At 42.4% G+C, this 26,521-nt stretch overlaps 1 protein-coding gene across 14 annotated transcripts in view; it reads left to right on the top strand.

Moving 5' to 3' along the window:
- The window catches only part of POSTN (periostin), a 158,368-nt gene that overhangs the window by 75,304 nt on the left and 56,543 nt on the right, over positions 1–26,521 (top strand). For all 14 annotated transcript variants that reach the window (XM_078657229.1, XM_078657224.1, XM_078657225.1 and 11 more), the window contains exons 8-10: positions 16,179–16,391; positions 21,066–21,200; positions 24,553–24,701. In XM_078657229.1, the coding sequence (XP_078513355.1) occupies positions 16,179–16,391; positions 21,066–21,200; positions 24,553–24,701 (497 nt within the window). The remainder of the gene's footprint in view (positions 1–16,178; positions 16,392–21,065; positions 21,201–24,552; positions 24,702–26,521) is intronic.

Here is a 26,521-nt window from a genome sequence, read left to right as displayed (position 1 = left end):
CCTAGAAAATCATTTTCTCCACACCCCGTCATATAAAACCGATTAACCCCTGTCCTTCTCAAGACTGCTAAAACATATAGGAATACAGAAAACCCATGTTTTATTTGCCTCCTTCAAAAGAAATTCTGTCCTGGATAGCTAGAAACAGGAGATAACATTTGTTCACACCATGAAGGAAACACATTTACTAGTGAAAGTTCATGTTTTAGAAATGTTCAACTTATGCACACAAATACCTTTATGATTCAGGTCCATTTAGCATTGTGCTCAGTGGGGGAGGCTACATATGGAATACTGTGTCTAGTTCTAAAGACCATCTGTAACATAATATGTTGGGTTCTGGGGTTTCCTCTAGTGTGTTGTGTTTGTTTCTGAGGGTGAACTCTGGAATATTGTGTTTGACCCAAGAGGCAATATTCTGATATTTAAGGACACAAATAAGGACTCATTTACAGGGGTATCATATTTAGTTGTGGAGTTCCTCGATGGTGTACGTTGATATATTCTGTTGCTCACAAATGAAGTATTGTTTTCAACTGCTCAATGATACATTTGAATCTTCATGTTCATTTTTTAATATTCACCTGCAGTCTTTCAAAGGGAGATCTGCTGTTTTATGCCCACTTCTCAAGACTACAATTGAAATATTGTATCCAATCTACAGTATTTAGCCAGGTTTCTCACCAACAACAACGTAACTTATTTCAAAGGCCCATCTGGCAGTTATGTGTCCAATTATAGATATCATATAACAAGTGTTTTTGTTGGATTCTGCATTCACCAGGTGGTATAATATGTCCAGTTGTGGAGGCTGTCAATGGTGCATTGTGTTCAGATCTGGAGACCACATAACAAAGTATGCATTCATTCAAGTAGGTTAGTTCTGTGACATTGTGTCCAGTTAGTACTCTTCTCCTGCACCTTGTCCCAGGTCTAGAGGAGTTGTCAAGTTTATTGGGGTCAGCCCTGTAGATCACCCCTGTTGTATTGTCTCAAGCCCGAGGAACTCCACCTGTATTATTTGTCTAGTTCTGGAAGGCATATCTGGTGTAATGTGTAAAGTTCTGGAGAGACACATCTGAGGTTCTCTGTCATCGTTTGAAGGCTATCTTCATTACAGTGTGTTCAAATCTGGAAACAGTATGTATAATATTGTGGGTTGTTCTGCAGGTCACATCAAACCTATTTTCAGGTGTCATGTGTCATACTGGATACCATTCTGAATGCCTCCACAGTAGTATTGCATTCCTTTTTTGCTGCCAAGTCTTGAGCTTTTTAGTCCAGTCAAAACTAAAAGTTTTAGATGGGTTATCTAGATCATTATGATAAGTGCATGGTGCCCAGAGTTTTGTGCTCTGCTTTTTCTGCCTTACTAAGACTATTGTTACCACCTTTAGATGTGACATCTGGTGTATCTAAAGGTAAAGGTATCTTGAGACCAACAATGGTGTAATATGTACTATCTTAGATGCCTAATGCAAAGTTTGTTGTTTAATTCCTTGTACGGAGTAGGTCTAGATGACATTTTTTCTGGCGAAAATGACTATATGTTAAACTTTGAGGGAATTATCGTGAAATGGAATGGTCCTGAAGAGAACTCATTCAGGGCATTACAATCCAATGGATTCTTATGGCCAACTCAAACCCTTTGTACAGAGCTTCTTGTGAGTGGCAGTGTCTCTGCCATCTAGGATCCAGGGGACAACCCCCTTTGCATATGCACATGCACACCAACGCACACATACACATCCATTTATTCAAATAGCCACATAGGCTCATAATCACTGTAAAGAAAACATGCTGACATATACAGAGACTTTTTCTCTCCTCCCCATCGCTCAACTTGTTTTCTACTTCAGTTGGTCCTCACTTTGCTCAGGTTTTGAATCAGCATGTCACCAGAGACAGATCAAAATGATCATAATAGCAAAAATTAGATTTTTCACAGCCTGGTGGGCAGAAAATCTGGATTTTATTAAAGACACTGAGGCTAAGATTATGCAAATTCTCCTTTATTGACACAGCTCAGCAGTAACAATGAAGAGAATAAAGAACTCAAACCAACATTCTAATACAGTATAAAGTGCATGATCACACATCCATCTTCCTTCTTTGTTAAATTGATGCTGCGAACAAGGAAAAATAGCTTGAAATGTCATGAAGAAACTACTTAAAGTAAATGGAACCCCAAGGAGGATATTTCTGAAAGAAAAATGAGACATAATAAGGTCAAAGAGCAAACCCAGGGGAGGATAAGAGGTGGGATAATCTTAGCCTCTGTGTCTTTAATGAAATTCAGATTTTCTGCCCACCAGGCTGTGAACAATTTAAATTTTATGGCATGACAAGGAGATCAACATTATGCAAGTTCAAAGTGAATTAAGCACATTATCAATCACATTATTGATTGGTCTGAAATAAAAAATGTTAAACATACTCTCATTCGACTAGTCAGCAGCTCTAAGAATATCTTGGAGGCCTCCACCCAACATAAAGGCTTTTGAAGCCGAGGCACCTCTGAGGGAGTGAGCATCAAAAATAGAAACATTCACACCACTTTCACTCATCACTAATTTCACCCATCCTGCAAGTATGGGAGATGAGACCGCTTTATGAGGGAATCTGTGGGAGATCAGAAGTTGTCTCTCATCCCCTCTCAAGGGGGCAGTTCTGTTTTCATACTCTTTAAGACACTGGACAACACATAAATCTTCATTCAGAGAGAAAGAAGGGTAGAAGATAGAAGACAACATAGTCTTAGTTCTTTTCTTAAGATAAAAACAAACTCCTTCAGGCTGATAAGCTCTGGAAGTAATGTCCAAGGCCTTAACATCAGAGGTTTGTATAAAAGAGAATAAACAAGTAGGACAGTAAGCCTCGAAAGAGATTAGCTTAAGGCAAATGTTAGCATGTGACCCCAGGAGGACAAGAGTTGTAAAACATTTCTTACGTCCCATAAAGCAATATATATGGGAGTTGGAGGATTAAAAACCCTCAATCTTCTCATAATTTTCTTTGTCATAAGGTTTTGTCCCACGAGACACCATCAATTAGGGAATGACCCCGCGGCTAAGGCTGATCTATATACATTAACTGTCCTGTAGGATAGCCCTGAAGCAAAAAGTTCTGATAAAAAATTAACTACGTGAACTAAATCAGTTGAAACGGGATCGTAGTGTTGTTGAATACACCAGCGAACCCATTTATTCCACGCCAGTCAATATGCTTTCCTAGGTCCCGGTGCCCAGAATTCAGAAATAAGTTGGAAAGCATTCTGCGAAAGTCCAGGAATTTTCCATTGACGCCTGAAATCCTCCATGCCGTCAGAACCAGAAGTCCTTGGTCTATGGAAGGGTGAGATTCGCCCTCTGGACCCGCAAGAATTTCCCTGAAAGGTGGAATGAGAATTGGAAAGTCTACGGACATCTCTATAATGGATGGGAACCATGATTGCGACCTCCAAAGAAGAGATATTACTACCAAGTCCTGTGCGTAACGATGGGCATGTAGGAGAAGGCGTGGAAGCATGACAAACGGCGGGAAGGCATATGACTTCAACCCCCTTGAGTCCTGGAGCAAGGCATCCACCCCGGAAGCCTGAGGATCTGGTTTCAAGCTGAAGAAGCTTTTCAATTGCGTGTTCAACCGGTCCGCGAAAAGATCCGTTCCGAAGGGACCCCATCTGTTTTGAATTGCCAAGAAAACCTTCTTGTCCAACTTCCAGTTGCTGGAATTCCTGAAATTTCTCGAGAACTAATCCGCTACGTCATTGTTCAAACCAGGAATATGTTCTGCAGTAACAGAGAGTCCCTTGTTCAACCAATAGTCCCAGAATCCTTACGCTACTTCTGTAAGACCCTTGGATCGTGGTCCTCCATCTTGTTGACATACTTCACTGTAGAGACATTGTCCATGCGCAGCATAATGCAGCATTTCATGGAATTTTGAGTGAAGCTCTGTACTGCAAAAGAATCTGCCAGGAGTTCCAAGCAATTGATGTGGAGATTCTTTTCGTCCTGAGTCCAACGTCCTCCTATCCCTATCGATGTGTCGCCACATGTAGCGCCCCATCCTTCTAAGCTCACATCCGACTCTATTATTAAATCTGGGGATTCTCCGAAGATGGCCCTGCCATTCCAGGCTTCTGCATTCTTGAGCCACCAAGTTAATTCCCTCTTTGAATCCTGATCTAGGGAAATCAGTTGTGAGTAGGAGAGACTGGTTTTGAGAGCTTTCGCTTTCAGTCTCTGAAGAGCCCTGTAGTGTAGGGGGCCTGGAAAAATTGCCTGGATGGTTGAAGAGAGAAGACCCAGGATTCTCGCCAACAGTTTCAACGGAACATATTAATGACAGCACCTTTCTGAGTTCCTTTCGGAGCTTCTTTATCTTTTCCCTTGGTAATTTCAACTCTGCATTCAGGGTGTTGACCATAAATCCCAGAAACTCTGTTTCATGACTTGGAATTGTGCAGGATTTCTTCTTGTTTATCACGAAGCCTAAATGTTGAAGGAGGCGGATGGCAAGATCCGTGTGGCGAGCCACCGTCGTCTTGGACTGACCCATAATAAGGATATCATCCAGGTAGATAATTAATCTCACGCCCCTTTCACTTAACCAAGCAACCACCGGACGAAGTACCTTGGTGAAACACCAAGGGGCCAAAGAAAGCCCGAAGGGAAGGGTCCAGAATTCCCATAGTTTCCCGTCCCAAATGAACTGAAGGTTCAAGCTTCTCAGATTTATCACTTGTCTTTGCCCTTTGTCTTTCTCTTCGACCAGGAATATGTTGCTTACAAAACCTTTTCGTGAGCTCTCCCTAATTGCACTTTTGGACTTCTTGGGAGACTAATTTCCTCTGTTTGTGAGAAAAGATTATCTCTCAAGGAAGTTCGGTTTGGAAGTGGAGATCTACAAACTCTATTTTGTAACCCCTGACAGTTTCTAGAACCCATGGGTCTTGAGTTACCATGGTCCAGTTCCCAGAGAAAAGGGTTAGTCTTCCTCCCACCTTTACAGGGGTATCTAAAGGGTCTTTGAAGATTCTAACCTGTGGAGAAACCTCTGTTTCTTCTTTTACCCAGGAATGGCCTTGAACAGTTTCTCTGTCTCTGCGGGAAGAAGGACTGTCCCTCATAAAACGAAGACTGTTGGAATCTGGAGGTACGTCCCTGAAAGGGTCTAGAGGATGATTGTCCATGACCGGGAAACAGACCCCGCGTTCACTCGGCCCTTCCAAAAATGTTATCCTGAAAAAACATTTTCTTTATGTTGCGTTGCGACGTCTGGATAGAACTGAAGGCCCCCACATACTTGGCCATATCTCAAATGAAATCCTCCCCAAAGAGGAGACCTTGAGAAGAGGGGCACCATCCTTATTTGCGAGTTCAATCAGTTTCAGGTCAATTTTAAGAAGAATCCCTTTACGACGTTCATTGGCAATAGCAGTACTAGCATTTCCAATCAGGCAGATGGTCCTCTGGACCCACTGACGCAACTCTTTAGGGTCTACAGGTATGCCACCAACGTAGGCATTCTCAGCTATCTCGAAATTGTTTGTTAGTGGACCAATTGTGTCCAAAATGCGATCTTGACACGATCTGAGGCTTTTATCAATCCCTTTTCTAGGGTCCTTGGCACCCTTGGCAATAAAGGCCATGACCTTAGGGTCTAGTTCAGGGGTCATAGCGACCTTATCCGGAAGGGATGGGCGTTGGCACTCAGATCTTAGTCTTGATCTGACCTCCTTAGGGATTTCTCATCTCAGCCAGAAGCTGACGTAATCCGCAACATGCTGGGAGGGGAATCACTCTGGAGACAGAGGGTGCTTGATAAGAAGGGGATTGAACATAAATTCACCGAAGGGTTCAGTAAACTCCATTTTTGATCCTGAGGCGTTACTTGCTTCTTCCGAGCTTCCCAAAGCTTTGTCCCCTAGACTTTCATCTTCCGAGTCAAAATCTGATGAGCAGGGGATATGAATTTCTGCCTCATCCTCCTCATCAGTCTCAATGTGGTTAGGGGGTTCAGAGTTTGACTGCCGCCCTTCCGTGGTGCCCGAGGCACCGGTCTGGTCACCGCTTGAAAAGTGTGAGTCATGTGTCTTCCCACTTCTCTTAGACCACTTGGTCGTGACTGTAGGGGGATCAATTGCGGTTCTTTTCGTTGGGGCCTTAGCTGCCCTTTTCTTTTGCGCCCAAAGAATGTGCAGTACTAGTAGAGGGCCATGCCCTCTGCAACATTTCAAATGTTTTGCTAATCTTCTCATTAAAAGAATCCATGGCTTTGTCCATGGCCTTAGAAACCATAGACTCAAGCTTACCCTCAAGGTTGGATTCAGGGTTAAAAGACATTGTAGGGTATGTAATGAATAGGTAGGTAAAAGATTGCACCATGAAGGGAAGAAAGTATCCTTAGTTGCAGGAGAGCCCAGGGAATTGGATTCTCAAATTTGGCTCGCTAAGGCAGAGGTACGTGGACGAGAGCGGGTGCATCAGCCCGCAGGCCCGGCATACGTGGACAGCGTTGCCGGGCAATGGTAAGAGCCTGAGTCTGCCTCTTATACTTTTATAAGACGCGTGAGGGGAAAAGCTGAAAGCCTACGAAAGAAGGCAAAAGAACGTGGGAGAGGGGTGGGACTGCAAACGAGAGGGAGTCCCATGGCAACCAAACAAGTGAAAGTATTCACAATGCAAGAGAGCACAGACCCAGTTTAGGTATGACGGGGGCCCCAGGAGGGGTCAAGAGCAGATAAAGGCCCAGAAGTGGGAGTAGAGAAAAGTAGGTAACGCTCTCGCGAGGGAGTCTCCAAAGGGACAAAGGACAGAAACAAACATTCATTATCCTCTATTTATGAGAAAAAATAAATGTTTGGTTGGGTCAATAGGACCCAGTCATGCGAGACCTTAACAAGTACAAGCATCAGTCGCAAGGAAACATTTAAAATCCCATATAAATATCACAAAGTAAGCACGAATGAAATGAGGGTACTTATTTGTGGAGAAGTGTGGCTCTGGGGTTAGAGGCAGCAGACCCGGAAGGTGAGATCGGTCCTGGACCAGGGTTCAATTCCCCGCCTCGGCGGGTCTAGGGCTAAAAATTCCACGGACTCGATAATTCTCACCCCGGTGCCTCCTCAACTCACGGGTTCACACTCTGCGACTCTGGGCAATAGCTTGCTTAATCTCCACAACGGCCCCTCGCGGCGGGATACCTGACTTTCACCTTGTGGATACCCCGCTATCTCACAGGGGAATACCAGGAAGGGTTCCCTAAGCAAGCGCCGGGAAACCCACTGCGGGTAGCTGTGCGCTATATAAGCTCAACTACATTTACATTTACATACATATCTCTGTGAGCAGCAGCAACAAAGAATGAAGATGGATGTGTGCTCATGCACTTTATACTGTATTAGAATGTTGGTTTTAGTTCTTTATTCTCTCCATTGTTACTGCTGAGCTGTGGCAATAAAGGAGAATTTGCATAATGTTGGCCTCCGTGTCATGCCATAAAATTCAACTTGTCCACCAGGTCCTTGCCTGCTCTGGTCATAGCTGAGGCAGACAGGTAGCAGCAGATTTACTAACAATTTGCACCAGTTTGCATCATTAAAGTGATATAAAGAGGAACAGAATGTTCATTTGTAATTTACTGTTAATGGCATGTGCAGCTCTTTGTACACATGCTCTGCATACTCCTGGCATCTAGTGTTGGGCTCGGATGTGTGCAACTTGCTTTTCTTCAAAGAAATCTTTCGAGTCACACTGTATAGTGACTCCTCCTACAGTTGGTAATGCACTTGGGCATGGGGGTTCATTGTTCGATTGATTTCTTCTGCCATCGGGTTAAGACATGCCTCACTGGAGCTCTGGGTCAATTTCATGTGGTGATCATGTTTGGAGGCTTTCGGGTCTTCCACTACTGGAGTAGTTTTTTTGTATTCAGTTTATCTCTGTCATGGTTCTGTCATTTCTACTTCTCACCCCTTCTGGGGCCTTTTCATCAGACTTTGTCCATGAGAATGCAGACACCGTAATGGGAAGGACTCACTTTCTGCACCGTCCAGAGTGTCATTCAAAGTACCTGGGCACAGAGCACCACCAGGTCTGCTCTGTTTGTCTATTGCTGGTCGACAACAAGATCTCCTGTTTCGCTTGTTTTGCCTTCTGGTCCCAAAAGAGCCTCAGGTACCGACGCAATCAGCCACTGACTCGACTCAAAATAGCTCATTGACAGATGATGACAATCTAGACATATTTAGCGAGGATGTAGAAGAGGAGCCGGAAGCCAGCCCTTCAGGTAACTACCCATTTCGCTTCAGCCCCGAGGTGAGTTCACCCTTGGGCTCCGAGACCAACAACCAGCCCTAGCCAGCCCATCCCCAGGAGACATTGAGAATAAGTGTGGTTTCCTAACCTGCTACCCATCGCCCTCATTCACGGGCTGAACATCACTCCCTTTGCAGTAAGGCATTGAGCCCACAACCACCCCAATAGCCTTCCAGACCACCACTGCCTTTCAGCCATGGCGGGCACCACCCCAGGGTTTTGGAGCTGACTCCGAATTCAGTGCCAGTGCTGAAACAGCAGCACAAAACCATGGCTTCTTCGATGCCAGCAATTCCCTCAATGCCTACATGGCCCTCGACGCTGAAGGCCTCTTCCTAGCATAAACATCCATTGAAGCAGAACACTCCCTTGACATCGACTCAACCATCAGAAGACCATTCCTGTGTAGACCCTGAGGAGTGTGATTAGCCTATTCTGCAGTGCATCAAGGAAGAGTTAGATGCCCAACAGAAAGGACAGAATTTCAGCCAAACTGTAGCCAGAACTGCAAGACACTCTTGCCAAAAATAGAAATCTCACCTTTGAAGAACAACAATAGAAATATCAGGACAGGGGCACCAGTCCTCTACCTACTCATTTCCCTTCTCCTTCCCCTCTTCCTCCATAATCACTGTCTCTTCCTCCACCCCCTCCATCAAAACCACATAGAGCACCTCCATCACTTTGTTACACTAGGTCTCTCCACATTCACCCTGTGGGAGGTTAGCCCTTCATATGCTTTGGACCATTATGAGGCTCTATACCCGCCTGATACTACGGATGATCTGTGGGACAACTATAATGTCATCCCCACTGGGGACAATTACTCTGATTTATAGCCTTCAAAGCCATCCCTCCCTACAACAGGATATTTCCTCCCTACAACAGGTTATTCACAGGACGGCCACCTTTTACAAGGTTGACTTATACATAATCCTTGAGGAGGGGAGTTTCCTCATCGAAAAGCTTTCCAACACCCAGCATTCCATCCAATACCTCCCCAATCTCAAGGGCATGTTAAAATCCACTCCTTTCCAGATGCTTCCACCTCCAATTAAATGTAGTAGAAACAATAGCAATACTCCCGGGTATACTCCAAGAGAGCCTATTGGGGTAACAGCTCTAAAAGGGCAGAGTGGGTGCAATTAAGGGAGCAGCTCTCTCTCCCTTACCCCTGACCACACAACACCTGTTGTGGGAATATGGCTGGAGTTACTCCCAGAGTGGCAAAGGATCACCTCAGATCAATGGGTCCTTTCCAATGAAACACTGGGTTACTGCTTTTTACTTACAGCTCAACCACCAAACATCCCCCCTGCAAACACTCCCTCCAGAACATTAGCTCCTCTTACAAGTTGAAGTATAGATACTCATACTCAAAGGGGCCATAGAGGCTGTGCCCCTACAGCAACACAGCAAAAGGATTTGCTCTCTGTAGCTTCGCACTCCCAATAAAAATAATCCCTCAGGCCCATGCTCAACCTCATGCCCTTCAAAAAATACATCCTATCGGAGCTCTTTCATGCTCCATGATGAAATCCTTCTGCTGCAACAAGGCAACTCCATTATAGCTCTTGACCTGACCTAACAAATGCCTTTGAACTTTATTGAGTCTTTTTTGGCAGAAACACGTTGAACATATAAGATAGTGGAGTTACATTATTCCCCCATCCACTCATATGTTTTAACTCTATCCTATGGGGGCAGCAGAATAAAGGACAATTTTTCCCCACCATGAGATAGTTTTATTTACACAATAGTTTTGCACTCTGCCCCTCACTCTAGTACAAAATCAATGCTTATCTTAAATCAAAACACCTTCACTCCTCTCCTTTGGCTATTGGGGAGTCACAGCTCACACTGGATACCCTACAGTTCCAGTGTGAGGAGGGAATCCAATGATAAAGCATGTCACCCACGGGTAAGTGAGGGTTCATGTCCTAACAGCTAAGTGCTCTCTTTCTGCATCTGATCACCCCTCTAGTTTACTTTCCTCCTTTACACTCAGACTGCCAAGACCTACAAATTGTGTGTGAGTATTAGCAAGCAAAAGTTAGCCAGGCCATATTACATACACGTTTTCAATCTACTGTAACATCACCTGGCTAACCGTCGCTTATGGGAGAGCTGCTTTAGGTATATGCCATGCATCTGTATCCCATGACACAAACAGAAAATGTTACCCTTTTAAGCATCTGTTCATGGCATGTAGTTCTGTAGATCCACCAGGTGCCCCAGAAGCCTTCAACTATTGCATAACATTTTCTATTAATTTCTCTATCTAACTGCATGGCCATCGTTTTTTTTATTTCTATGCTCCATGTCTCTGTGCAGGGAAAACAATTTAACTGTGGGGCCGATGCCCATGAATATTACCAACTGTAGGAGTCACAGTAACTTGTGACTCGAAAGACTTCTTCAAAGAAGAAGTATGCAAAGCATGTGAATCTACAGCAGTACATGCCACAAACAGATGCTTAGAGGGTAAGTGACATTTTCCTTCCAGCCCAATTTTTGCACTATAAAGTTTCCCAAAGTAATTCAAAGTAGCACTTTTCGCACCTTTGCAATACTTTGTATCAGGAGGCATTTCATGGGTCGTACATATGCGCTCCCATTCAATCATCAATTGGTTTGGACACAAAGTTCTACTAACAATGGTAGATAGGGGTTTGCACAAAAAATAATGCATTTTTTAGATTGGTTTTCAATTTGGAAAAATGCTTTTATTTCTCCAAACATTTCTGGCTTTCCATGTGTTTTATACTATGCGGCACAATGGTGCAAATCTGTGTGCTAGGTGCTAAGCAGCCTGATTGTGTGCCAGCACTAGGAAAAGAGCAGGACAGTGCTATATCTTTGCAGATATTATGAAATCTACCTCTTTGTCTCAGTCAGTTAGAGGTAGTGGTAGGCATAAAGGAAAGAGCAAGTGAATGAATGAATGAAGTGTTCTAAAGTGCACTGCTATCCACAGCGAGGCATCCAAGGTCCGGATCTGCAACTAAAGTTTGCTTCAGTTAACGACTAACTTGCCCAGTTTAAAGGTTCTTAATGAAAACAAATTCAGAAGCACTGAGACTGATGTTCAAAGACAGGTTGTTCCAGCCCTTGGAACAACGTCCACCTTGCCTTGCTTAGTGCGAGGCAAGCAAGTACAAGTGAGAATTCTTAGAAAGCAGATTGCAAGAGATATGGTAGAGGCACATGAATTGTAATGTTAACTAAAAGCATGCAGCAATGTATTGAATTAACTGGAGGTGGTGTAGAAGATATAGCAAGAGGCCAAGTTAGAGAGAATTGCTGTAGTCTTGGAGAGAAGTAATTAGAGCATTAACTGCAGTATCCTGAGACATTATGGGAAGAACAGAAAGAGAGGGGTGGTCTTTGCCTATGTGAGTCTTACACCATCCTTCGCTCAGTGAAGCTGCCGTATGTTTACATGAGTGGTGACTGGATAGTAATAGTGATCCTTCAGTACACACTAATGTGCTAAACACAATAGAAATCTATATTAACAGGTTTTCCACTTGCAATGTGTCTAGCATATTATCCACAATAGGGCCTTTTGTCTATAAAAATAGTAGGGCCTTATTACGAGTTTGGCGGTTCACGGACCACCAGACTCGTGGGGGCGTGGTGGTGGCAGTCTTCCGACCACCCTTTTATGTCGGGGCACTCGGTGCCCGGGACCACTGAAACTGTCAAGGATCAGAGATCCCTTGCAGGGGAGCAGTGGTCTTGAGGCCACAATATACTTGGTGGGCCGCTGTGGCCATGCCAAGTATATTACAAGTGTCCTCACTGCCACACTTTTCATGGCTGTGCGGCCAACATAAAAAGTGTTGTGATGAGGAAACAAAGGGGGCCCTACAGGGCCTCCTTGTGCCTCTGCGCAATTGTGTGCCCTCCTGTTTGCATGCACCCCGGTACCTGCACTGCCTAGACTGCAGCAGTGTGTGTACTGATTTTGACATTTCCATTGTGGTGCCTATTTCATAGGCACTGCCATGGGAATGCCAAAGAACCACCCGCCAGACAGGAGAAATCTCCTAATCTGGATAGCACTTCAACCACGGGTTTGGTGGTGCGGGAGTAGGGCGGTCCAGCCCCCGCACCGCCAAACTCGTAATGAGGCCTTAATAAGCTTTCAAAATAAAAATAGAAGACTCATAGCCTATATTTTCCAGTTTATATCTACTTGATAACTGTATTTCGTTAAATATGCTTCTCTGAAAGGAGGAATAGACTCACTAGTTTCACTGCTACTTAATGGACACTGGTGGATGCAATTATGCCATTTCCGTTCTCTCAACATTATGAAGATAGCATGGGAAAGACATGAGTAGGTTGATTGCCAAGAGATTGTTAGCTGTACAGTTTAAAAATGGTCAAAAAGCACGGTTTCCGAAACATTAAAAAAAATTCATATTCCTTTGGGAGCCATCTTACTGTAGGTTAAAGTGAACATCTGCCATCATCTTTAATGGAACCCCCTGGGCACCATACTGTAGGAGAGGGAATGTTTCTGTTGCTTCAAGTTACAACAGAAAATCAGGAAGTCATCAAGGGCTTCCAGATAAGCCTTCTGTGCAGGAAGTCTGGAAATCAACTCGGAAATAAAACCAACAGGGACAGATGAATTACAAGAGCCAGATTTCAAGACCGTGGCTTTCCTTCGATGTCTTACTGTACTCAAGGGCTTCAGATTGTCTGGGGTTGAATGTCGGTCAGAAACATTTTCCATGCCTTCTAGCATTTAAAGAGCAGTAATGTGGAAAGGAGACCAATGGCTATGCTTATATCTATTAAAATTAAATGATACCCTACTTAAATTATGTGTGACAGAAGTACTAGACCTTGTTTGTAAACTCAGTCTCTCTCCACATCGCATATAAAATTTTGCAACTGTGGAGTATGTGATATTAGGACAAAGGAATGCTGGATGTTTCACAGAAAACAATAGAGCGGAAGAGGCCAATAATGTCTAATATAGACCGCCTGCCACAACATTACAATGCTTGCATTTCTGCTTTTCCTTGTTTAAATTCTACCCTCAGTGGACGTAATGTTCTAATAGTATTATAGCCCTTCTGCCCCTAATCCTCACCTCTCCGTCTCTACTGGCCGTAGTCTGTGTCTAGTGCAGCGAGCAGTAATGCTATATTGAATTAACATGGCGGTACAAAAGGGGGTGGTGATGGACGGAGCATCTGAACCAATCAAACACTCACACCCAGTCAACAGATCTGAGTTTAATCCATCACCGTTCTTTAGCCCACTCTGCCACCCCAGTTCAGACATGGCCATATGCAAATCAGTCTGACCCTGTGCCTCATGGGAACAGTCCAGCCGGAACTGCCAAGCCATGCCTTCCCTGGACCGTAATCAAGTTTCCTAGGACCGGTTTCTGGCATTTCAGCCATCTTCTGCCAGGCTTGCTTGAATCCAGTGGCAAAGTGAGCAAGGGACTCAACGTCTGATGCTCCGTCCATCACCACCCCCTTTTGTACCACATTGAATTAACATGGGCACACTAATTTTCATGCAAAAGTGCAAAAACAAGTAGAACGTCATGACCTTTGTATATGTCTAGTTGTTTCTGGGAGATGTTCATTTTTGATAACGAGGTCATCCTCATGGCATTGCCCTTTGTAAATGTGAACACTGCATGGCTCGCCGTGTGCTGCTCTGTCTCCTCCTACAGCTGCAGGAACAAGTCTCCATACCTTTCCTGCTGTTCTTCAAAGTGCATTGCGGTGCTATTCAGATGCTCCATCCAGAGCCTCAACCACGTTATTATTCTTATGCAGTCCTTTCTTTAGCTCTGAAGGACTCCATAAAAGTAAGAGATACTCGTTCATTGTGGCTGCTGTAAGGAGAGGACAGCTCAGGTAATACATAAAGCTCTGAGGATGACCTCATTAAAATGATTATGTGCCGTGTGAAAGAGGTTGAAATGCTTCGGCGTCAGATACACACATTAGAGGAGTGTGTGATCAATACAGGACATTGCCCAAATATTTAAAGTGATGGCATAATACTTAGATAAACTCACTTGGGGACCGTCAGAATGCAAACACTCCCCTCAGGGATTTCGTTTATTGAAAAGAAGGAAAACTGAACTCTATGTAAACTAATGGTGCACCGTGACCTCATGTTTGTACTTACTTTGATTTCTGTGGGATTCATTCTGTGTCTTATTCTTGTGTGTCATACATTCAGGTATATTCATATTTACGGTTCATGGAATGCTTTATAGCCATTTCATTTCTGCAATAACACAAAGTAAATTATGAATGCACACTGTTTTCGTTCTTTGGGTATTATATTAATATACACTTGATTTATGGCAATTGGGGTGACTTTCTACTCTGTTTTTATTAGTATATTGATCCCTCCTCCATTCACCTTAACAGGATCAAACCCTGTTTCATTCAAGACTGACACAATCAAACACCAACTCTTAGGAATAGCTCCAAATATGTTACAATTCACCCGGGGGACGGGGGCTCCTTTGTTGATGCAAGTACCGTTGCCCCACTTAAATTACCCCCAAAGCCCCAGAGATAAAAAACAAAATGGCAATTCATTACCATTTTATTTTTCATCCCCGTCCCGAACAAAGCATCGGGACAGGGAGGGGCCTGCTGAGTGACGTCAGCAGTGAGGATGGTAGGCTGTTTCTTCACTGTTTAGCGTGCACATTTATTTTTGGCTGGTGGTTTTGCACAGCCACCCACACATGCACACTTTAAACCTAACTAGGGTTAGAGTAAGTGCAGGCCTCCAGAGCACAGTGGCGAGCTGAGTGAGGCTGCTCCCCCCAATCATGGCACTGCTCTCATGCTAGTTAGAGCAGCGTCAGGATTGGTCGAGGAAGTTGCAGCAACCAGTTCCTGGAGTGGAGGACATCATGTTTGTCTTCGGGTAAGTTGCAACTTTTTTATATATATTATTTTTGCGTGCCCCGACACCTCCTCCCCGTAGATGGCCTCTACCACTGATTCCACCCCTCTTCAAGTTATTTGTCTTTAACTGGATATCTGGTCTGCTAAAATTAGAGCAATTCAGGCATCCTGGCTATACTTTGGTGAACTTTGGAGTGCAGCTAGGAATAACGTACTCTCCTACTCAAACTGTAGTCATGATGTATGTACTATCAACCATTCGTTATCACTGTCTACACTGAAATTCATTTCAAACAAACTTTATATGGTTTTAGGAGGAAGAATTTAAACTCCAGATAAGGACAATTCCTATATTTATTATTGACTACTTTTTGTATATAAATGAAAGGAAATATTCTCCATATGGCAAATGATCAGTATGCCAGGAGTTTAGGCGCTCATGTATTCTTGGTGGTTTAAAAAACTACTGTTAATTGCTTGAGTAGGTGAACAGTGTAATCTCCAGCGTAAACATAAAAAAACTGAATAATTGGTGATGTACAGAAAAAGACTGATTAGCATGTGCTAGAATGTGAGGCACTATTGGAAGAAAGAAATACTTGTATTTTTGGGGTTAGGGAGTTAAGTCTAGAGGATTTTCTTGCACATTTACTGCACATTACCGAAATACTGAAGACATTTATGCCATTTGTACAATATCTCAATTTTTAAATCACATGTTGTCAAATTGAAGCTGATTTGACCCAAGGTTTCTTTCTTCTGACCTGCGTGAAAAGGGAGAAATTAACTGTATGTTTTAATGTTTGAATTTGAAAGCAAATACACTATTTTTCAAAAATTTTAAAAATGTTTCTTAATGCTCTTAAATATTTTATGTACATTTCTAAGTGGCACATTTAGATACAACTAATGATAATTTGATTATGTGTGCTTTTCTCTTTAGCTCTTGTTAAGTTCCATATTCTTGACACTGTTCAGTGTTCAGAAGCGATCATGGGTGGAGCAGTTTATGATACATTGGAAGGAAGCACCGTAGAGATCGGTTGTGATGGTGACAGCATGACAGTTAATGGAGTAAAGATGGTGAAACGCAAGGATATTGTTACCAGCAATGGTGTTATCCATCTTGTTGATCAGGTGATGATTCCAAACTCTGGTGAGTTGCACCTTTTCATTGCTTCATTAAAGGCATGCATGAGCATTTTTGGATGACTTAATATACTTTTGTCATGGTTGTGTTTAAACTACCATCCAGGATAAGCTAAAATTGAGAGAACAAATGATAAAGGGCCCATGACTATGATTAGGGAATACATGGTTGAAATTTATTATATCTGTAATTTGTGAGAATTAATTGGGCCCAATTCACAAATAAAGTAGGAAAAGTACTGTTTGAAATCCCCATACTGCGTGTACATGTTTTACCTGATGTCCAGAATTCACAATCCTTCCAAAATGTATGTCTGGAAACCTGCTCCAGACACAAGTCTTCATGACTACTTCAGGGAAGGTCATGCTAAATTCCCATCTGGATCCTTTCCCCTCTGTCCATAGAGGAGAACTATGCACAGCTGTGCAAATGCAGATAATTTTTTTTCTATGTAAGGAAGCCATTTTTCCTTTTGGCGAAAGCCATTCCCCTACTCCTACACCAAATCTGGATGCAACCCTTTCATCTTTCCACCCGCCCTTGCCTGGAGTGAAAATATGTTCATTTCAAGGTGGTAAGGAGAAGGGGATGAGTCTGTGAATGCTAACTAATGTCCATTTTTGTGAATGTTCACAACATTCCAAGGATAGCCACGCATTGAAATGCCCACTTTCTCACCCCATGAATAGGATTTATGGATGCAGAGAACTCCTCACTTGAACTCCACATATGTAAATGGGCTTACACCTGCTAGGAATCCCTTTGAATTTCTGGAAGGCATAAGTAGGATAAATATGGTACTAAACACGTTTACAACAACATTTTCCCTTGGGAATAGGCCCCATTATCTTAATCTGAACTTTTTCATTTATATAAAATAACTGTGTTCTGCTATGTCCTGTTACACAGTTCTTGAAATGAGTATGCCTGCCATTTCCTTGGCCCTATATTGCTTATTGTAGCAGACAAGTGTTATTTGACAATCTGCCAAATGAATGTCAGTTGTGTCACCTAGTTGGTCTTTTTGGGGTCTTGGTAGATCTCATGCTCAACTAGATATCACTGTACTATCCTAATAGTTAGTGGAGCGTTTGTGTCAGTGGTTGTGCTGGTAAATGTATCTGATTATATTTCTGAGTCTATATCTCTCCCTTCTCAAGAGCATGGGGGTTTGGTCAAATGCTCTAAGGTTTTGAAAAACACAGCATTCACCAATATATGGGTACTTAGGTCATTGTTTTCTCATGGGCAGACTTCTATCTGCAATTGTAGGTTCATCCAATGGAGATTTTAGGTGACATTTATGTATTCATATTCTGTGTTCATAGTTACGTGTAGGCAGATATGAAGGAAAGGAACATATGTCCACCCTATCAGTCTAAATAGGAGATGCTTGGCTTTTTAGCTGTTTACAAGGTATCTACAAGCCTTCAATTCTCTTTTCAAAGAAACCTTAATATGACTCAAATTCCTGCATTTTCCTCTCTTGGGTATTGGCAGCAGAGGTCAACCTTCCTTGATGCATGCTACTCTTTTGATGTTGGTGGAAATCATCCCATACAAATCTATTATTTGATGGGTGCTCCTGATACTCAAATTTCTCACTTTCCCCTCCATCTTCTACTAAAACAGGTGGAGTTATGAAGTAGAGGTTTAGGAGCTAAGGGTCCTTTTGGCGGGGACCAAATCAATCACATTTTGATAATTCAAAGGATTGTAATTTACCTACTTTTAAAACATATTGGGCATATGATGGTGCCCAATAATGTAGAAGCATTGGGGTATCAAAGGTTGTACTTAGTTAATTTAAAAAAGTCTGATTGAAATAAAAGGTTAACCTGCATTTATTGGGTTCTGGTGAGTTTCATAGTACATAACATTCAATTTTGCATTCCATGATAGTTGTCAAAGTCCACAATAGTCAAACTGTCATTCTGAGGGGCACATATTAAGATTGGCATGTGGTCCGCAAAGCCTGCCATAGTGGTGGACATGTGGGTTCTGCAGAGGACAGCCCACTATATCTGAAGATTTCGACCTGCTATGCTGGTTTGGAGGATGTACTGAAATCACAGATAAATCATGAGTGGGTGTCATGCTTGTTTCAACTGCTAAGCATTAATTCATTGTTTTACTGAAACAGACTCCCATGCAGAGTCTGTTTCAGTAAACCTAAAAGACAATAGTCCTAAAATGCAATGGCTTTTCTTCCTGCATTTCAGGGCAATTAAAAGGTTATGCTGCCTGGGTCAGTCATTCCTGGCATAGTTGACATGTATAGTGAAAAAACATATTCTGAGGAACTGATGTTTCTCAGAATATGGGTATAAGGCAGGGTATTATCACTGTGACCGAGTGGCCCAGTGGCAGGCAGACCACCTGCACAAATGTTTCCGCCGAGGTTCTCTGGGAGTAAACATTGCAATTTGTCTGGCTATAAATGAGGTAAGGAACCATAAGTATTGCAGGTAGGAGCTTCACCAATTTATGGAGGTAGTGTTGTCTAACCAAACTCTGCACAAGCATCGTCAAAGTCTAAATGTCTTGCTTTTTGTTAATGGAAACCCTGTGGCTCACCAACTGGTGAACCAGTGTGCGCTCCACTCACCAGATTACGAGTTTCCTTGTGTCTGGCAGGCTTTTTTTGGCAGTCCCACAGCAGTGCCACTGAAAATGGGCACTGCAATGGGAATGTCAAAAGCCGTTCCTGCACGACCTGGACTGAAAAGTCCATGCCGTGCAGGAACTGGGGTGCATGCACCCAGGGGGGAGGAAATACTGTGCCCCCCTTTATGCATACCCATGTTTCAGGACCGCCAGCGTTTTCATGGAGTGAAGACCTCCATGACACCGCCGGAGTCCCCGAAACTCAGATTTTGCATGATGGTCTTCCAGCAGCACCAACAGAATATTGCTGAGCCCCTAACTGCTGCGCCACCACCCTGGAACTTCAGTTTCCTGGCGATCGTGGCGGTGCAGTTGGGTTCCGACCACCATAGTTGTAAGTGGGTGGTCGGACCGTCAGTGTGGCAGTGGCTGGACCGCCACGCCCCCGCGAGTCTGGTGGTCCTCGGATTGCCAGACTCGTAATTAGGCCCAAAGTGTTGAAAGGAATGCATGAATTAATTATTGCCACTGGAGATTGCCCTTGGTACATTCCATGTTTATGTGCCCACTATGCCACTGTAGATAGAGACAGGCCATATGCAAATCAGCCTTGACCCTGCTCGAATAGGAAATGTCCAGCCCCCATGCCTGACCAAATCCCCTCCAGATGGTGACAAAAGCAGCCCCAAACCAGTTTAAACACTATTCGGCTTTGCCATTGTGGATGCGCCTCTCTACAGAGACCAACCATATGCAAATCATCCTTGATCCTGCTCCAAGAAAAACTGTCTCGCACTGACATACTAGGTTTTGTCAAAATATGAGATGAACAACATGGTCTGGAATACAACTACAAGTAATCGCAAGTGGCTTGGATTATTTGAAGCATTCCTTCCATCTCTTTGTTAAAATAAATTCAATCTACCTATAGCTGGTTTCAGGGCAGTGACTGAATTGGAAGGAAGCCATAAAAAATCCAGTTGGCTTAATTGTGACTTTGCTCTAGTAGCAAACATTTCAATGTTCTGATTTGTTAGAAATGTGCATGGATAGTACCAAGTGTCATCTTGAAATACGAAATACATCCATTATTATTGCTCTGCATTACCAATAGTAAAGATTTCAGGATTTCAATGATTATCATGTTGGTGATGACTTTCAGTTGCATTGTTGAGATAGATAGTGCCATTATTTGTTAGATCCCCCTTTTGTAATTGTAAGCATGATCATAAACATATTTCTGTGAGTAGCTGTGACTTACTCCTAATTTACTACTGAATTACTCTTTCATTTACTGAAGTAAGCCATAGTACTTCTGGAAAAATGACTGATGATATCAGTCTTGTACCGGGCTGATTCATAATGTTCTGTGAGTAAGGCATGCTACTAAATCACAAAGCTTTTTCACGAAGAACCATAAGCTGGAAATTCATGAGCAATCACACCCACTTCTTTAGTAGTACACAACTACTTACAGACAAGGGTTTGTGAATTGTACTCCATATATGTCTTATATGAATGCTTACATTTCTAAGTCTATCAGTCATTTTTGTTGTTCTTGTTCACCTGTGTGCCAGATCTGCAACATTTTCTAGTCAAAAAGCTTCTTGTATACCAATGCAGTCAGATGCACAGCACTTGCTATGCCAGCCTTTCCCAGCACCATGGGAAGGTTATCCTCCAATACCAAAGCTTCCACATGTTGTTCTTGTGCAAATCAGCTCAGTGCAAAGTGTTGTTATGTGATCTGCCACTGTAACCCTATGTGCTCAGTGCCTAAGGATACGCTGTGTGTTGTAACTTTCAATCATACACAAATAGATAAAAATGTGTTCAACTTGGTGCATTCCTATTGAAACTAAACCAACCTTTTGTCCTTTTTTCCACATTTTGTTCTTGTCCCAAATCAGCTCAGTGCAACGTGTTGTTATGTGATCTGCCACTGTAACCCAATGTGCTCAGTGCCTTAGGATACGCTATGTGTTGTAACTTTCAATCATACACAAATAGATAAAAATGTGTTCAACTTGGTGCATTCCATTTGAAACTAAACCAACCCTTTCTTAACCCTAGCCAAACAAGTGATTGAACTTGCCTCAAAAGAGCAGAGCACATTTACAGATCTGGTCGCACAGCTTGGGCTGGCTGCTTCTTTCAGGCCAGAAGCCGAATACACCCTTCTCGCTCCCTTGAATGGGGCTTTCTCTGGTAAGTATTAGAGACATCCTCCAAGTTTTCCTTTTCAAAACTATACAGAACTTCATGAAGGTCCCTCTTGGTGGTTTTCCTACTCACAGCTAATCTAAAGCACTGGTTTGTATTTAAAAAACAATAAATATATGGTACTTTACTTTAGTTTTGTGAAAATTATTCTCCACTCCCTGCTCTGATAAAAGATAGACATTTTAGGAACTGCATTTTCACAGATGTTTCTTTAGATTCCACTTGATTTGGAGGACTGTCAGGATCCATTTTATTGGCATGCATGAGAAACATGAAATGTACATGAATTCCTTAAAAGTAAAGTGCCCTTTGTATTATTTCCATTCATTAGTAATTGAAATACAAGTATATTCATGTCTCTGTCCTCCATGTGTAAAACAATTTAACAGGAAGGCATGCCACCACTTGATGTTGCTGTCTATTTAAATAATAGTTAAATCAAAGTTTCCCAACAAGTACTGGGTGACATTTTAATTAAACAAAGTGAAATTTCTCATAGTTTTGCTTTGTGTGGTTTTGCCTAATTTTGTAACCTCTAGGAGTGTTGTTCAAGCAGAAAAGGTCTGACCAAGTGTCAACCAGTCTCCAGCAGGCATCTTGTATGCCTTTTGTATGTGAGGTACATCCTAGTCTCAACCATTTTCTTTTTGTGCCACCAAATTACCCTGTCTATGTTCTTAAACTGGTGCCCTTATTTTAATGGTGTTTGATCAGAATATTGAAAGGAAAGTATTATGTGCCAGAAATATAATTGCAGAAATATCGAGGAAATAATTATCGAGAAGGTAATTTCTACAGGGAAGCAGCATTTTACAATACTTCTGTACCAAGAAAAAAAAAATTATATATATATATATATATATATATATATAAATATATATATATATATATATATATATATATATATATATATATATATATATATATATATATAATTTCTTTTTCTTGGTACATACGTGTGGAGTTAAGTATTGTAAAATGCTGCTTCCCTGTAGAAATTACCTTCGCGATATTTATTTCCTCGATATTTCTGCAATTATATTTCTGGCACATAATACTTTCCTTTCAATATTCTGATCAAACACCATTAAAATAAGGCCACCAGTTTAAGAACATAGACAGGGTAATTTTTGTCTTCAAGGTATGTAGATGTGGAGTTCTGAATAGTAAATCTATACTTACCTATTTGCACTACTTTCTCAATATTTTCTCGATATTGTTTGCCTTGATATTTTTCCAACAACATTTAAGTCACACAATATTTTTTCCTTGATTTTCTCTCATATGACCTTTCTAATGTAATGTCTACTTCAGCATTCATAGTAGAAGTTACTCCAACACAAATTACATCACACAACAAATGATCATCATCTAGACAAGTGATGTTCAAAGCCCTGTGAAACAGCATCCTGTGCTAGCATCAGTGGAGTCCATGTCGAAGTTACATTTTGCCATATAAAGTGACCTGTATTTATGTATTTGTATGCATTTAATGCTTGTTAAGCGCGGCTGTCACCCGAAAGGGTATCCTGGCGCTGAGACCGTATCTAACTTCAGGCAAGATGTATTACATTGCTCTTGGAAACAGGTAGGTCTTGAAATCCCTTTTAAAAGAGGGCAGATCTTGGCTGCTCCTCAATGCCAGAGGTAAGGTATTCCATAGTGTGGCGGCCGTGAAACTAAAAGCACGCCCGCCCATCCTCACTCTATTAACCCTGGGAATTCTCACCAGGAACGCCGAGGAAGATCTCAGGAGTCTGGCAGCTTGATACCAAGAGAAAAGATTTTGAATTGGTATTGGTCCTAGTCCATGCAGGGCCCTGAAGACAAGGGATAAAGCCCTGAAGGCAAACCTCTGACATTGTCATGCTAGTAGGTGTTCTGAATATGATCACTCTGAATTTAGAGTTGCCTTGTAAGAGAACCTAGAGTATTCTGAAACAAGTTCAGGTCTTTATGTCAACCTGAAGAACCGGGCCTTATGGGCCTGGCGGCGCAGGGCACGCCTTAAATCTCCGAGTTCACCTGCCTTGTCGGACAGAGACACAAGACACTCTGTTAGGCGTAGAAAACCAGGTTTATTAGCTGCAGCTAAGCACAGTTGTCCCAGAAGTACAAAGTAGGTTCTTAGGAGACTGCCACTTTACTATGTGGCGCACAATCTTTTATAGCACACATATTTACAACGTATACTCCCAATACATACAAGGCTAGCCAATAAGAAAAGTTTAAAAACAAGCTATCAAGTATCCCAAATACGCCCTTCTTTCAGACCCCGTGTGTCAACCCTCCCCACAAGTTAATCAGTGCTAATGCCTGTAATCGAATTTGCATGTGGCAGGACATCTCTGTGTGCCTCAAAGGATAGTTGTGTAACAAGAGAATACAAGAGGAGAATAGCGAAGGCCAGTTGGATAAGATAAAGTAAGGAAAGAATAGAGAGAGGCAAACAGTCAGTCGAGACAGGGATCAATCAGTCCAGACATGGATTAGTAGACTCGACCGGACCCTGACATCGGTTTCGTAAACAAGGGCAGGGGGTTACTTTTTAACAAAAGAGACACGTATCAGCTAGAAACGGCAAAAACACCCCGATCGCCGTGCTGCCTGAGTGAAGGCAATACAAAATGGCGATGGGACACAAAATGGCGGCCAAATGCGGAACGAAGTCGTAAATCAAAGAACCTCAAAACGTTTCATCTGAGTAATTTGTTCATGCTTAGGCCCTGAACCCAAACATAATCTACTGGCAGAAATTAGTATAAATTTGTTTATGTCACATATCATGCTTTCTACCTGCCTAAGTGGCACTGTATTATAGTAACCAGCTTCCTATACAAATGAGCAGTAGTCTCTGGGGAACTTCACCATACCCACTTTTATGACGTTCTTATACTTTACCAGAAATCCACCACACTTACCAGAAAATATGCGCATGCCGTTTGGCACAGTGCTCTTTTAGGCTATTCCCCTGAGAAGCAGTTTAGCCTCCTTATTGCACTAGGCAGCAGCAGGCATCCAACTCCGCCATTTTTGTCACTGATAGTTTTATGACTTGATTTAAAATTGGTGCTTCCCTAATTGAAATATTAAGTTTTCTAAATATATTCTCAAATATACTTAAATATACATTTCTTATAACAAGTGGATAGTCACATTGTGTTATTTTGGTAAGAGAGGACGCCATTCTAATGACTGTGCACTAATATATGCATTCATGAATTCTACAAACGACATTTGGAATAAAATAATGGTCTTGTAATTCTAAATTAACTTAGCTGAAATTTGTTTGGATTGTTTGTGTGCATTCTAATAAAATATTTTTGTTTGTTTGTAGATGAAACCTTAAGAATGGACCAGCGCATGTTAAAATTAATTTTACAAAACCACATTTTGAAAACAAAATTTGTTCTAAGTGGACTCTATAATGGTCAACGTTTGGAAACCATAGGAGGCAAATTTCTCAGAGTCTTTGTTTATAGAACAGTAAGTCATAATATTGAAAATTGTAAAGAACAGTGTCTATGAGAAAAATACCCATTTTACATGGTCACCCCCATTTTTTGCTGCATTTTATTGCTGGGTTTTAGACTCTGTACACTAGGGTGCAGCCATCCAGTGTCAGGTGTATGTGCTCTGAGCCCCGAAACCTGTGGACAGCATTAATTATTGCACCCTTCACTAGGGTGACAAGCAAAACATTGCTTCATGCCAGCCAATGCAGTCTGACCGCTGCAGTTTAGACCTGCAAACTGATGTGTCAAAATAACCCTTTTGATGGAGAAACGCCTTCCTTTTAAATATTAATATGTCACCTCTATGGAGGCCTTGAAGCCCACAAGTTGGGTGCAAGGGGGGAGGGGAGGTAGCAGCTGTGTATGTTCTCGGTACTTTATTAACTTGACATGGATACATGTGAAGCTTGCCTATTTATAGATTAGTGTAAGGAGCAACATAAGGAAAGGAAGCTTTTGTTCTTTAGACCCAAAATAGTCAGTTGTACTGTAAAAGTGGATAGGGGTGCACCCTGGAAATGTTCTCAATTTGGTTATGGTGTGTTCAGGATCACCCCTAACCACAGGCTAATAAAACCTACAAACCTGACACCATACCCACAGCTCACCAGAACATGTTCTGGACCTGTAGAAGGACAGAAGAAGTACTGCACCTGCAGTTTAAAACCAGTGAGGAGACCTGAATGGATAGACCTGATCCCATTTGTACCCAGTGCAAAGAAGTAAACTCCAAAGGCTAGGTTACTAACCTCCTGTGTGGCTACATTAACACAACAAGCAGCAAGAGGCCTGGTAGCATTTTTTGGAATGTTTCCTGACTCCAAGGTTCTGTTCCTGTGGTGCTGGGAGGCTTAATGGTGGCCAAATATCCATGGCTGCTGTCTCCAGTCCCATTGTCCAGCAGAAAGCAAACAAAAAAGATCTCTTTCCCTTGAGCAAGACCTTTGAAGTGGGGATGGAAGGTTCTAGAAACGAGCCACCTCTGACCTATCTGGGATGCCACCTCACCTCACTATCTTTGTCCCAACCTTTCAAATGGCATCAGAGGGGAGTCACTGGTCACATCTTTTCTGGGGCCTTCAGCTCCGCCTATTCCTTATATCACTGTCAGGGTGTTTAACTCAGAGGGCTTCATTTATGAGGTTTTGCCGTAGGGCAGTGCTGCGTCCTTCCTGCTGCGCTGCTATACGGCAAAAGAAAAGAGCAAGAATGTGGCATATATATCAGATATGGTACACTCCTGTCCTTTTCCCCAGTGCCAGCGCACAATGGCCTGCAGTGCGCCAATGCAGGAACCTTTGTACCATGGTGCAAGGGTGCCTGTGTTACAGGGATGATTGTGATGATTGTGCAGGAAGTAAAACCTTTCTACACACATAAACAATCGCAACATGAGCTTTTTCCTCCTCTGTGTGCTGCAGAATGCAGCATACATAGAAAAAGGAAAAACAAGGAGAATTAAAGATATTTCTCCTCGTTGTGCCTTCTGTACGCCTCACCGGGGGATGCGTATGTTTTTATCACTGCCTCAGACTTAAAATTTCTCATACATCTGAGGCAGTGTCAGAAAGCCATGGATGTTGGTGGGAACGCCCCCAGCAACACCCATTGCATGCCCCTTCAATGCAGAAAACTGCAATATTATTTCATTTTTTCTCATCTCCTTTAACCTTAGTCACCTTTACCTCCTCCTTTATTGCTAGAAACAGTTCTACCATCACAAAATTGTCCATCAAATCCCCTCTTGTCTGAAATAACTCATACCAATGTTTGAGCTCTCCAAAAGCTGGA

Source organism: Lissotriton helveticus, chromosome 8, assembly GCF_964261635.1.
Source record: "Lissotriton helveticus chromosome 8, aLisHel1.1, whole genome shotgun sequence".
Classification (NCBI taxonomy): Eukaryota; Metazoa; Chordata; class Amphibia; order Caudata; family Salamandridae; genus Lissotriton; species Lissotriton helveticus.
This window is presented reverse-complemented; position numbering and strand designations above follow the sequence as displayed.